A 12,908-nucleotide genomic window follows, 5' to 3' on the forward strand; every position below is an offset into this window, starting at 1 on the left:
TGCTTTTCATTTTTTATTTATTTTTAACTTTTTTTATTCTTTTAATGTTTATTTATTTATTTTTTACTTTTTTATTAAATTTGTATTTATCTTTTAATTTTTAATTTTTTTATAATTTTTTAGCAGGTCTAAATGTAGAAAAAAAATAACCCACCCTGCCCCCGGAACCGCATGTCCCGAACATCGAGTGATAGGAATTCCACACCCCTGCGTCCAGTTTCGGCTGTGCCACCCCTTTACTACCTGCTGCCCCAAGGCCATGACCATGAATGCAGTTGGCCTGTGTGCAAGATCATAAGTTGGGACCCTTTGCTCAAGAAAAGGAAATAGAGCAAGGTTTTCCCGGGGTCTGCCTCAAATAAAATGCTATAAACCCAGAGACAGTAGAATAAACCTGGTCAGAGGGAAGCCTGACACGGATACAGGGGAAGTTTAAAGTCTACATTCTCATATCAGTACACGGAGCTTGACGTGTATAAATGGGAGGGAGACAGGAAAAAGACAGCCATTGTGGGCTTTGGAGGTATTGTTAGACCAAGAAAACCCAGAACAAAAGGCTGGATCACAATGCACTAAAGCCCGATCATTTGGGGTAACAACCCCACACAGAGCCCACATTTACACCTGCTGTCTCTCCTGGCAGGGGTCCCCCACACTTACTTTTCCTGGTGCAGCAAAATGTGATGCTCTTGGGCACCTTAAGGCAGGCCTGGACAATTCTTACCCAGAACAAGGGCCAAAAGGAAAATATTTGTTCTGTTATTAACTCCTATTGAAGCTGAAACAATGAACATATGTAAATCTTATTGCCTTTATAGTTAAAAAAATCAACAGACTATGATGAAACACAGAGCCGTAGCTAGCTCCTTTTGCACCCGAGGCGCAAACAGAAAATTGTGCCTCCCAACAGACGTGTGCGGTATGTGACGTCATGCGCCCCACCTCCAAGATGGCGGAGCACATGCACAGAATGCACTGCAGGCCACATCCAAAATAGCATACAAATTTGACGAAACTAAAGAAAACATTTTTAGTTTCTGTTCATTTCGCCCGCAACTAATTTTTAGTCTTTGCACATGTCTAGTAATGTGTGTGTGTGGTGTTTTTTAAATTTTTATTTATTTGTTTCACTGTTGGGGGGCTACGGGGAAAAATCAGGGCTCTAAATAGACCCCTGACATTTCCCTTTTGAAATAAAAAAAGAGATTGAGGACACAGAGTCCTCTGCCCATACAGGTGGGGAGAGAGCAGCAGGGATCCAAGGAGAATTCTGGAGCCTGTGACACTCCTCTTTTCCCTGCGAGCCGCGGCTGTGTTGGCCGGCTGGCGTCCCTGTTGCCAATGGCACCCTGTGCTCGTCCATGGCATCAGGTGCGAGGGGGCGCAGCCAGGCCTGCCCTGGCTGCGTCTGAGGCGACTGCCTCACTCGCCCCATGGTAGCTACAGCCCTGATGAAACATAAGCATGACTAGACTTATGAAAGATATAGGCACCTTGGAGTACAACAGGAACAAGTTGGGCGGCAAGCTACACATGCTGCAACAGCCAACATGACCAGGATGAGTTGCTTAAAATGTATTTCCACTTTTGCAGTCAAATTTTTGAAAACCCCTCTATATATTCGTTATGTGTTCCTATTCACACAGCATACTAAAAAATAACTTAAAATGTGTTAAAGCGGGCTAGATGGCTGATTCCAGGTTCTTCTTAGCTGTTTCACAGTGATCTGTCCTTCAGACAGATTTGGGAGTGAGATTTGACGATTGTGTTTCATCTGATAAGCTTCATTAACATACAATGGATAAGCCACCTCAGACCCCTCACCCCTCACAGCCCCTCCTAACATTTAAAAGAAATAGAAGGAAGAAGACATTTTACCCTTAAAACCCTAAATCAATATAAACTGCAAGAAGCATTTTTTTTTTATCTTATGCTATGTGAATGGGAACATGAAACAAATATAAAATAGGTGTTATCCCAATTTGCCTGTAAAAGTGAAATTACACTTTAAAGGGAGATTATTAACAAAACCTGTGCCTATCTGCTGTATACACTGCACACTGTCACAATTATTGAAATCACAAAATACTCATAATTTCTGTGCTACAAATGACAGTTGCACAGAAAAACATAAACCTCAGCACAAAAAAGGAATCATTATTAAAAAATGAAAATCTTCCATTATACTGTATATGCTGTTCAGCACACAAAAAGCTATCACTTTGTCTTGGTCTACCTAAGAAGGCTAAGAACAACTTCTATAACAGCAGCTGTTGAGACAATGAACACTTTAGAGGAAGGATCACAGAGGGAGGGAGAAGGTAGAGAGAAAGATGGAGAGGAAAGAGAGAAAGAGAGGGGGAAGAGAGTGAGGGGGAAGAAAAAAAAGGAGGGGAGTAGTAGGTGAGAGAGGAGAAAGAGAGAAAGAAAGAAGAAGGGAGAGAAAGGGAGAGAGAGAGAGAGGAAGGGAGAGTGGAGAAGGAAAGATAGATGGACAGGGGAAGAGAGAGAGGAGGGGAGGGACAGAGGAGAGAGAGGGGAGGGAGAGGAATGGAGGGAGACAGGAAGGGAGAAGAGAGAGAGGGGTGGGAAGGAGAGAGGAAGGGAGCGAGAAGAAGGAGAGAGAGGGAGGGGGAGAGAGTGGGAGGGAGAATGGATGGGAGGGAGAAAGGATGGGAGGAAGAGCAGGAAGAGTGGGGAAAGAGGGAGTGATTTAAATGCATACTGTATATTTTGTAGGTTTTAGGAGGAAAAAAAATGAAAAGAAAGATATTACATATTTCCCCCCCAAAACATTCATTTAATAAAGTTCCTGATATTTATCCCATTGCACAAGCTTGCTTGAGCTTTTACTACAAGCATAGATGGAGCGCAGGACACTCAAGTATTATTTAAGTTCTTAAATTGTTGAATATACTTAGTTTATTTGTTTAGGTTTTTTTTTTCACTTTGTCACTTTGTTAGGTGACTAGATCAGTGGAACTTGATCCAACTGCACGCCCACTATGGAGAACAGCTGTTATAGTGCTGTTTTAAAAGTGTACGTGGTCTTTAAGTCGTTAACCACCAAATATTTAGGTTATCATGACTTTGTTAAGAGGTTAGGTTGTATTAAAGTAAGGTATTGCTTCCTTTAATTCCTATGAAGCTTTTTGGAATGACAAAGGAAGAAAGCAAGGGAGAGTAGCTGCTAGGTTTTCACTGGCCCTCTGGTCCTGGGTATATCTCCCTTTCTATACAGAAGATACTTGTAAGAACATGCCCTAAAGATGTTCTAATTACTATCCCACCCTGTCCACCATCCTCTGACCTCGATGGGCAGCTTCCCAGTGGCTTAGTGGTTAGCCTTGCAGCCAGGGCCGAGGCTTCCCCGCTGTACATTTAGCTCTGCTTGCCCAAAGTAGGGCTCAATGTAGAAAACAGCTACCTGCCCGGTGCCCCTAACTGCATGTCCCGGGCATCGGGAGATAGGAATTCCACACCCCTGCTTCCCCTCTACTCCCTGCTGCCCTGTGGCTGGGCCTTGGTTGGCCTTGTGGGAAATCCGGCACTGCTTGCAGAACTAGGGGTCTCTGATTCGAATCTTGGTCAGGAAACTAAAACATGGAGTTTGCATGTTCTCCCTGTGCTTGCATGGGTTTCCTCTGGCTACTCCAGTTTCTTTTCACACTCCAAAGACATGCTGGTAGGTTAATTGGCCCTAGTATGCATGTGTGTATATTGTAAGCTCCTTGAGAGCAGGAACTGATGTGTATGCACAGTATGTAAAGCACTGTGAAATTGTTGCTATATAAATACCTGTGATAAATAAAATGTTATCATCATTGCAGTGGTAACATGTTAATGAAGAGTGATACAGCGTAGGTGGGATAAGGGGCTGACTCAGTGAAATGTAATCTTTTGTTTTATGAAAAAAAAATCACTTTCTTTTTCTCTTTGGTTGACAGGTCCTCTTTAATACACCCAGGCTCAAACTTTTCTCTGTATAATGAAATGAGATTGATGCCTTCCCAATACAGTGAATATTAATAAAGAAATTGGTCTATTAATTAACAGGGTCATGACACAACTGCTGCAGCTATGAACTGGTCTTTATACTTGCTGGGGTCCCACCCTGACGTGCAGAAAAATGTCCATAAAGAATTGGATGAAGTATTTGGTATGTTTCCGTGAAATGTTTTATTTCTGCAGACCCTTGCCAGAACTTGCTCTTGCTTAGAAAGAATTTAGAATAAATAATACAGCAGAAAAATGTGACAACTGTTCTTTCAAAAGTCAGAATTTATGTATTTGGGTATTATGTGGAAGTACAGATATCTATGCACCCTATGCTGGGAATGCAGACCATCGGATTATTTCTTACATTTGTAGATGTAGAAGTCAAGCTCCCAGAAGCATGTTGTACTGTGTGGTAGTACATTGTCTGTATTCAGTAAGTGCAGTATATGGTTACCTGCACATTTATTATGTGTCAAGGGAGATCTCTTGTAAGGGATTTTGACACTGATAAATGCAAACAGTATGTTGATGTTTCACTTAATGTATCTACTTAGAAGTTGCTGCTAGAATGTGGATAGTAAAATGAACGTTGCCACTGCTGACTTGCTTCTCTATGTACTAAATCATCAACCAGGATTAAAGCTGAACTTTGGGCACACAAACTTGTATTTAAATATTTTCCTTAATAGCCACAAAAGTGAAAAATCGACTTTGTGAGCACCAAATGCCTTTGCAAACCTAGATCATCATCAGAGAGAAAAGCTGTAGGAGGGACCCAGCAGGCCCACCTAGTACAGGCTGCGGCCGCAGAAAACTACAGAAGGGGGCGGATACAAGACCAGTCACCCTGCATAAGAAGAGTGAGCAGCAGTGACTGGTCTGTTTTACAGGAAGGGGTGGATACAATACCAGTCAACCTGCACAAAGACAGAAAGGAGCAGCAACTGGTCTTTATTAAAGGAAGCTCCTGCACAAAGCAAAACTTTCACTCTGGATTGCTGCACAGATCTGGAAGAAATACACAAAGCACACCAAGATCTAGGTAAGAATAAACATGCAACTTCTATTTAGACAGTATTTTCTTATGCTGGACTTTAGCATTATTCATGTGTCCAGTGATCTGTTAGGACATCTGGTGTGCCAAGCCTGTTGCATAAAATCAGGAAGCCTGCAATCAGAAAAGGCATCCTTTGTTGGCAATGACAGAGGTCAAACGTGTCCTGTATTGCTTCACAAGGTTGGCATACACTGTTGATTATTAATTTTTATGACACAAACATTGGTGTGCGTCGCGATATGCTGTGTTGTGAGTAAATGTACACCTGTATCATTTTATCACAACACATACACCAGCACAGCGCAGAAAGGATTTTTAACATAAGTCGCTCATTTACAGTTTTGTGTTCCTTCATTTTATTACCTTTTTGCAAAAAGCCAAACTTTAAAATTTACAAATTTTTGTTATTAATTACCTCAACACAGTTTTATCTTTTAGATTTAGTCAGAAAAGTATTTTAGCATGCTTTTATCAATTGAATTGTTTTTTAAAAATTGATTTAATATTGATTTGATAAACATTTGTGCAATTATCGCAGGACCTACAAAATTAGTAGCACCATCTTTTTATTCTACCGGGCCTGTGCATTCAGAAAATCTATGGTTTGGGGGGTCTTTTACAACCGTTGGCAATGCAGCAATAGAAAATCAAAACAATGGAAAAAATTACAAAAATGGTGAGGCCAGCTGGCTTGGCAGTGAAAGGGTTACTGCATCTGTGATATGTATGTTTTAATGCGTGTGTGATGTGTGTATTTTAATGTGTGCGTGTGTGTGTGTGTGTGTGATGAGTGTGTTTTTCAGTGTTATAATTTTTATTGAGAATTCACGACATACATATAAAAAGGAGTAGGGGCATAGATACAATATTCCAAATAGTAAACAATGGGAAATGCACCAATATACAACTTCACAGGGAAACAGAATAAGAACAAGACTACATCAAGGCAAAATACCAACAGTCATCAAGAAGGCAACACAACCGCCTACGGCTTGGTCGCTAAGATTAGTGACATAACCGTCTGAAGATATTCGGGGTGCTAAAAAGTGACAATACCCCAAGAAAAAGAATAGTAAATATAACGAGAAAGGGGTTGGGAAAAAAAGAGAGGAGAAAAGAGGATGATAAGATAAGAAAGAAAGATATGACAAAATAAGATAAGATAAAATAAGAATAAGAGAGATAAGATAAAGGTGTATCACCCGGTCCCACACAATCAACTGAATATAATGTTATCAATTATAATGCCCGAAGCTAAGGCCTAAACCTAGCATTTGGAAAGTCACACTGTGGATACTCCATACCTCATAAAATTGGGCATGGCGATCATATAGCAATGCGTAGAGCTCCTCCATTCTGCATTGGGATTACATTTCAGTAAGCCAGTCTGTAAGGGTGGGACTAGTCAGAGATTTCCAGTCTCGGTATTCGTGTGTAGTGTGTGTGTTTCATTACATGTGTAATATGTGTGTTTTTTAATATGTGTGTTTTTAATGTGTGTGTGATATGTGTGTGATGTGTGTTTTAATGCGTGTGTGTGTTTCATTACATGTGTGATGTTTGTTTTTTACGTGTGTGTTTTTTAATGAGTGTGTGATATGTGTGTGTGATGTGCGTATTTTAATGTGTGTGTTATGTCTGTGTTTTAATGCATGTGTGATGTGTGTGTTTTTTTAAAGTGTGTTTTCTTTTAATTAGCGTGTGATATGTGTGTGTTTTAATGTGTGTGTGTGATGTGTTTCATTACATGTGTGATGTGTGTTTTTTTTATATTTTTTAATGTGTGTTTTTTTAAATGAGTGTGTGATATGTGTGTGTATTTTTATGCATTTGGGATGTGTGTGTTTCAATGCATGTGTGATATGTGTGTGTTTTAATGTGTGTGTGAGGTGTGTGTTTTAATGCCTGTGTGATGTGTGTTTCATTACGTGCGTGATGTGTTTTTTTTAAATGTGTGTGTGTGTTTCATTTCGTGTGTGATGTGTGTTTTATTGAGTGTATAAATGTTTGAATATGTGTGTTTCCCTATTTTCCAAACTGCAACGCAATGCCAAACTTATTTTCAACGTTGGCACTTTGAGATAAATAAATTGTTTGCGTTGCAGTTTGGGCACTTGTGTTCAAAAACGTTCGCCATCACTGGCCTATACTGTTGTCAACCAAGAGCTTTTCTATAGCATGGCTTTGAATAGATTGTTTCATTTATGAGACTGTTTACTGGAAATATATTATGTACATTGACTGCTGGGTTTGTGGCCTATGTAGGTAATGTGCACTATAAAAAAAAGATTTATAATATTACTAGACTTTTCTAAAATAATAAAAACATAACTTCCAATGTACAGATGTGTTTACAACGAATTTTGAATTACAATAGGAGTAATTTGGGCATCAGTCAAGTGCTCAGAGTTTAACGATCCTAAATGTTCCTTTTTTGAAATAATAATGCAAATATAGGCTTCTCAAGAAAATACATTGGAAAAAAAGGATGGGGGAGGTTTCTGACTATCTTCAAATGAACGTGGAGGAGGTTATAGGTACAACTCAGGATGCTCTTAATTCACTAAATTCAACAATTTAATGTTGCTGTATTCTGCATCCTGGCAGGTGAATCTGACCGTGCAGTCACAATGGAGGATCTGAAAAGCCTACGCTATTTAGAAGCTGTAATAAAGGAGTCCCTTCGTATATTTCCATCTGTTCCATTATTTGCTCGCACTGTTTGTGACGACTGCACAATAAGTAAGTTTGTAGTGTGAGAGTACTTTGCAAACCTATATGATGATTGTTCAAATTTTTTTCCATAATGGTGCATATTAATGGTTTGTTGACTGAAAGAAAAACCACTTGGTTCTATACACATATCATAATCATAATATACAACATTTGCATAACAGTATAATATTTATTATTTCATGAAATAAAATATAAACATATATCTATGATGGAAAACATTTTATCTCTTTGATTCCTTGACTTTAGCAGTCAGATAGTTATACTTGGTTCAGGCTTGTATTCAGAAAACATTCTGATCTGTTCACAGCTATGCCCCAATAGAACTGAGGGACAAACCTGTGCTAAACCAATTTACTTATATACTCATATCTTTGCTCTCTCAATTTCAGGAGGTTTCCACGTGCCTAAAGGTGTAAATGCCTTAATTATTCCCTATGCTCTACATCGGGATCCTGAATATTTTCCTGACCCAGAAGAATTTAGACCAGAGAGATTTTTTCCAGAAAATACAAGCGGTCGCAATCCATATGCTTATGTCCCATTTTCTGCAGGACTCCGAAACTGCATAGGTAAGTGATGGTAGAAGATGAAAGCAAATGATTTAAAATGATTGTGGCATGATACATGCCCTGGTGTTGTCATTCAAGGGCACACTGCATGGAACTTCCCACTATTGTTTGTGCCCCCCACACCGAGACTGCCCAGTGTGATGACACTGAGGTGTGACGAACAGTAAACTGTATGGCAGTCATAAAGATCCAACCAGATCCAAATTCTATCTATATTTTCTGCTGTGATGGAGTTACCTTCATAAAAAGCAATAATACAATACTCCAGCACAACTATCAACACACGCATTTGCTAACTGCAGCTCTTGTCTACTATTGAAACTGTGTGTGAAGGAATGCCAAGAGTCATTTATGAGAGCCAGGGACTCTGATATGTCAGATTGGACTCTGCAAGTCAATTAGATTCTGCACAGAACCAAAAACCAGGTGAACGTTGTTAAGTATTTTTCACTTTTAATCTATTTTTGATGTTAGCTTTGTCTGTATTGAAGTCTTTTTCCTATAAATATTTTCTCAATTTTTCTCTTATGTCTAACAGTGCAACACTAAAAATACAATGGTGTATCTATAAAATAGTTATCCTAAATATCATCTAACATTTTAGAACAAATATAAATATGTTTAGTGCCAAAATATATTACCAAATGATAATTACATATGAAAAGTGTGGTGTATAAACTGCAAAAAATATCAATAGTGCAAAATGCGCAAATATTCTAATGCAGGTAATATATCATACAACTGAATTTATAATGTCAAATCCATTCATACGTTTATTTTCAGTTTACAGGAGGGCTCCAACCTTGAGGAACAAGCTTGTTTATAACATAGTGGATCCGCCAAGGGATAAGAAAGTAACCTTTTTTCCCCAGTAGTGGGTTCTACGCATGTTATGCATGTAAGCATGTTAAAATAAATAAGAAAATAATTCAAAATAATAAATACAGAAAAAAAATGATCAAATCAAATATTTTATCTTATGCGATTCCACTGGGGTGGTCTACATGTTACAGTGCCCCTGTGGATTACAGTACATAGGTAGGACCAATAGAAATCTCAGCCAGATTAAGGGGACATGTTTATAATATTAAAGTAAATACCATAATAAAAATCCAGAAGGATTGCAGTTCTGGGGTGTAGAGAAAATACAGAAACCATGGAGAGGAGATAATCTGAAAAGAGATTTAAGCAAAAAATAGTCTAAGTAGATTTAAGAAGAAAAAAACTTTGGTACCAGGAGGTAACTGGGAGTCAGGAGTGGTTATTAAAATGTATGCTTTATTTAATAAGTAGGGCAGACAGTGGCGTCACAAGGGGGTGCGGGGGGTGTCACCTGCTCTTAAAATTTGGGCACTCGGTCATGGACTGAGAGCCTGACAGTGTCAGAAGAGAGAAGGGGACCCAGCGGCATACCTCATCCTGCCAGGTGAATGTCCCCTCCTATCTCTGCCGGCATCCATCACCAAGATGGCCGCCTGCAGGCATTAATTAGGCGGCCGCGCATGCACGATGACGTCACGCGCTTGCGTGATGATGTCACGGCGGGGTGTCATCCGGTCTCCGCCCCGGGTGACACCCGGCCTCGGGATGCCCCTGAGGGCAGATTAATTCATGCAACTAGGCGTTAGACAGTAAGGAATATGTACATTTTGTTCAATAACTGGGGTGGATGATTTATCGAATTTTCATCTAATAAGTGGGATGATTAAGTTCATGCAGTTTAATGTTAGTAATAGGGTACAGATGACAGGAACAAAGATTAATAGTGAAGAATGTCATTAAAAGTGTGAGAGGATGTTGCCATGTGCAGCAATGATGCTAGAACTAAGTAAGGTGTGAGTAGTAATAGTGTCAGATAGTCATAGAAAGATAATAGTTATAGAATGAATATAAAAGGCAGATCCAGGCACCAGACTCCTAGCCTCTGACAAAGTTATAAAGACGTAACGCGTAAGGCGGAGCTTCTGGTGCCAATAGAAGAGGTCAGTTAGAAGTGTGGGCAGAAGGATAGTGGGTTTTATGATCTTTTAAACTTTGTCATTGTGCACATGCCGTGGTGGTCTGCACAGAGTAAAGCTGGCCATACACCTACAGATTATCTGCAGATTTTCTATGGTCAGATGGAAAAAGTGCAACAGATTCCTCCATCTACGCTAAACTGTGTGGATGGAGGAATCTCCCACTAAGCCAAGCCTCAGCCAAGCCTAGTTGGCCCCGCTGGCTCTCAAGACACATTCATCCACTCAGATTGTTCATGTATTTTGACAACCAGCGGGGCCTACTAGCAAGATACTGTTTGCACAGTTTGCACAGCACACTTTTGAAATTGTGATAAATAATTTGATAATATATTTTGACACTGAACATATTTATATTTGTTTAAAATATTAGATGGTATTTAGGATAACTATTTTATAGATACACCGCTGTATTTTTAGTGCTGCACTGTTTATATAGAATCATTAGTTACAAAAGTATATATTAGTGTCAGTTGTTGATCCCTAACATATAAAAGCACAGAAGTTTTAAACCTATTACCCAATATTAAAAAAAAAATTAAGTTCATTCTTTAAATGCTCTAATTAGAAATTAAAGAGCTTTTGCCTCTATGAAGAAAGTTTCTATATTGTGAATTTTGTTACATTCCTGTCTGGGTGTGGCAGCAAGTGTTACAGACATTTCTTGAAGATCAGTATTTCAACAGTGGATGCTGTGATTGGTGTGGGTTTCCTTTAAAACATGTGGTGGCACTGGTCACTACTGTGTGTGTAAAGGGTGTAGTACACCCTTTACTACACCCTTTGCGTGTAGTAAAGGGTGTACTACATGTTATAGTCTCAAATGGTGTGATCGATGAGTGTAGTAATCACATTCAACTCTACCCAAACTCCATCCATCCAAGAGTAATGGTGTGTCCCACACAAACAGTATTAGGATATATCAGAGTGATCATGATATATGTAGTTTCACTGGTAAACAAGGACCTTCCTGCTCAGATCACAATATTACTTATACTTGCGATTTCAAACCTGTGTATAAAATAAAAGATGGGGTGAAAGGCAAAAAATATTAATTGCACAAACTTAAAAAATGTTTTTTAAAAGCTGGAGTGCCTCATACATGTGAGGAAGAAAAAGCCTTCACCTTTACTTAAACAGAAAAAACGTGAATAAGGTGATTATTGGGTCATTCAAGTGAATTACCCGTCTACTTGCAATATATTGCAAGTAGAATGTAAATGATGCGCCTCATTCTGCTCTAGTTTAATAAGAGGCATTTTAAAAACAACAAAATAATACACAAATTAAAATGTGGTAGACAGTTTTATGTATGTGTATGTGTTTATGACAGTTTAAAGTGACATTAAAGTCACAATCCCCCCCCTGCTGCTATAAGAACTTACCTTAAATGATGCCTCTTGATCCCCATTATCTGCGTTCCAGTAGTTTTAAGGAGTCCCTCCAGCGCTGGTGCTGGTCTCTGATCCAGCGTTGACTGCTGTGTCTTCTGTGTCCCACTGTGTCTGTCCATGTGCATGCTGCCGGCTGCATGCATTGACTTACACGGTGTCTCTCCTCTTCTCCCGGGCGAAGATGTCTACGGTGTATGCGGCCGCCCCCTGATCCTTCATGGCCACTTGAGAATCCTTAGCTCTTCAAACGGGAGCGAGCGGCAGAGACACTGGTAAGTAATTACCTATTTGGTTATTTTTTTTATTTAAAAAAAAAATGTGTTTGCATATATCTACTGCTGGCTAGCAGTAGATATATGCAAAAACCCGAGTGCTTAATTCTACTTTAATGTATAATTGTAGTAATGAATGTGTTGTTTTAGGCAATATTTTATGATTGCTTTCCGATTCATTTTGTAGGCCAACGTTTTGCATTGATGGAAGAGAAAGTCATTTTATCAACCTTATTGCGCCATTTCTGGATTATTGCAAGTCAGAAACGTGAAGACCTGGGGCTAGTTGGGGAACTAATTCTTCGTCCACAAGCTGGCATATGGATTCAGCTGAAAGACAGACAAGAATTTTTAAACAAAGCCTGAAGAACTTTCTATTATAATCCACCAACTTTTGCAGGCAGCTTAGAACCAACATTACCCGTAGATCTGTACTAGTCCAGACCAGTGGCGTCACTAGGGCCGTGTGGCCTGCACCCGGGTGACACCATTGGATCGAGAGCCCGACAGTTGTTTGAGAGAGGAGGGGACCCGGCAGCATACCTTATCCCGCTGGGTGAACATCCCCTCCTCTCTCATCGCCAAGACGTGACGTCATCACACGCGCGCGATGACGTCACACGTGCGTGGGTGTCATCCGGTACCCGCTCCAGTTGACACTCCGCCTTGTGACACCCCTAGTCCAGACCAACACATATGATGATATAAAGTCCAATATCTATTTGAAGCTGGATTGTGGACCCTGTTTTGGTTGATGTGAGGGTATTAGTGTATCAGCGCTTTCCATAACTGCACATTTCCACCTGGAAAGGTACTGATATGCAAAGCGCTCAACTGTGCCAGCACTGACTTTCGGGAAATGG

At 39.8% G+C, this 12,908-nt stretch overlaps 1 protein-coding gene across 1 annotated transcript in view; it reads left to right on the forward strand.

The window, feature by feature from the left end:
• The window catches only part of LOC108784939 (cytochrome P450 4V2-like), a 39,699-nt gene extending 27,288 nt beyond the window's left edge, over positions 1-12,411 (forward strand). Inside the window, exons 8-11 of the mRNA XM_018553891.1 lie at positions 4,057-4,159; positions 7,664-7,798; positions 8,182-8,361; positions 12,233-12,411. Coding sequence (XP_018409393.1) covers positions 4,057-4,159; positions 7,664-7,798; positions 8,182-8,361; positions 12,233-12,411 — 597 coding nt within the window. The remainder of the gene's footprint in view (positions 1-4,056; positions 4,160-7,663; positions 7,799-8,181; positions 8,362-12,232) is intronic.
• The last annotated feature ends 497 nt before the right edge of the window (positions 12,412-12,908 follow it).

This window comes from Nanorana parkeri, unplaced genomic scaffold (assembly GCF_000935625.1).
Source record: "Nanorana parkeri isolate BGI_ZX_2015 unplaced genomic scaffold, ASM93562v1 scaffold133, whole genome shotgun sequence".
In the NCBI taxonomy this organism is placed as follows: Eukaryota; Metazoa; Chordata; class Amphibia; order Anura; family Dicroglossidae; genus Nanorana; species Nanorana parkeri.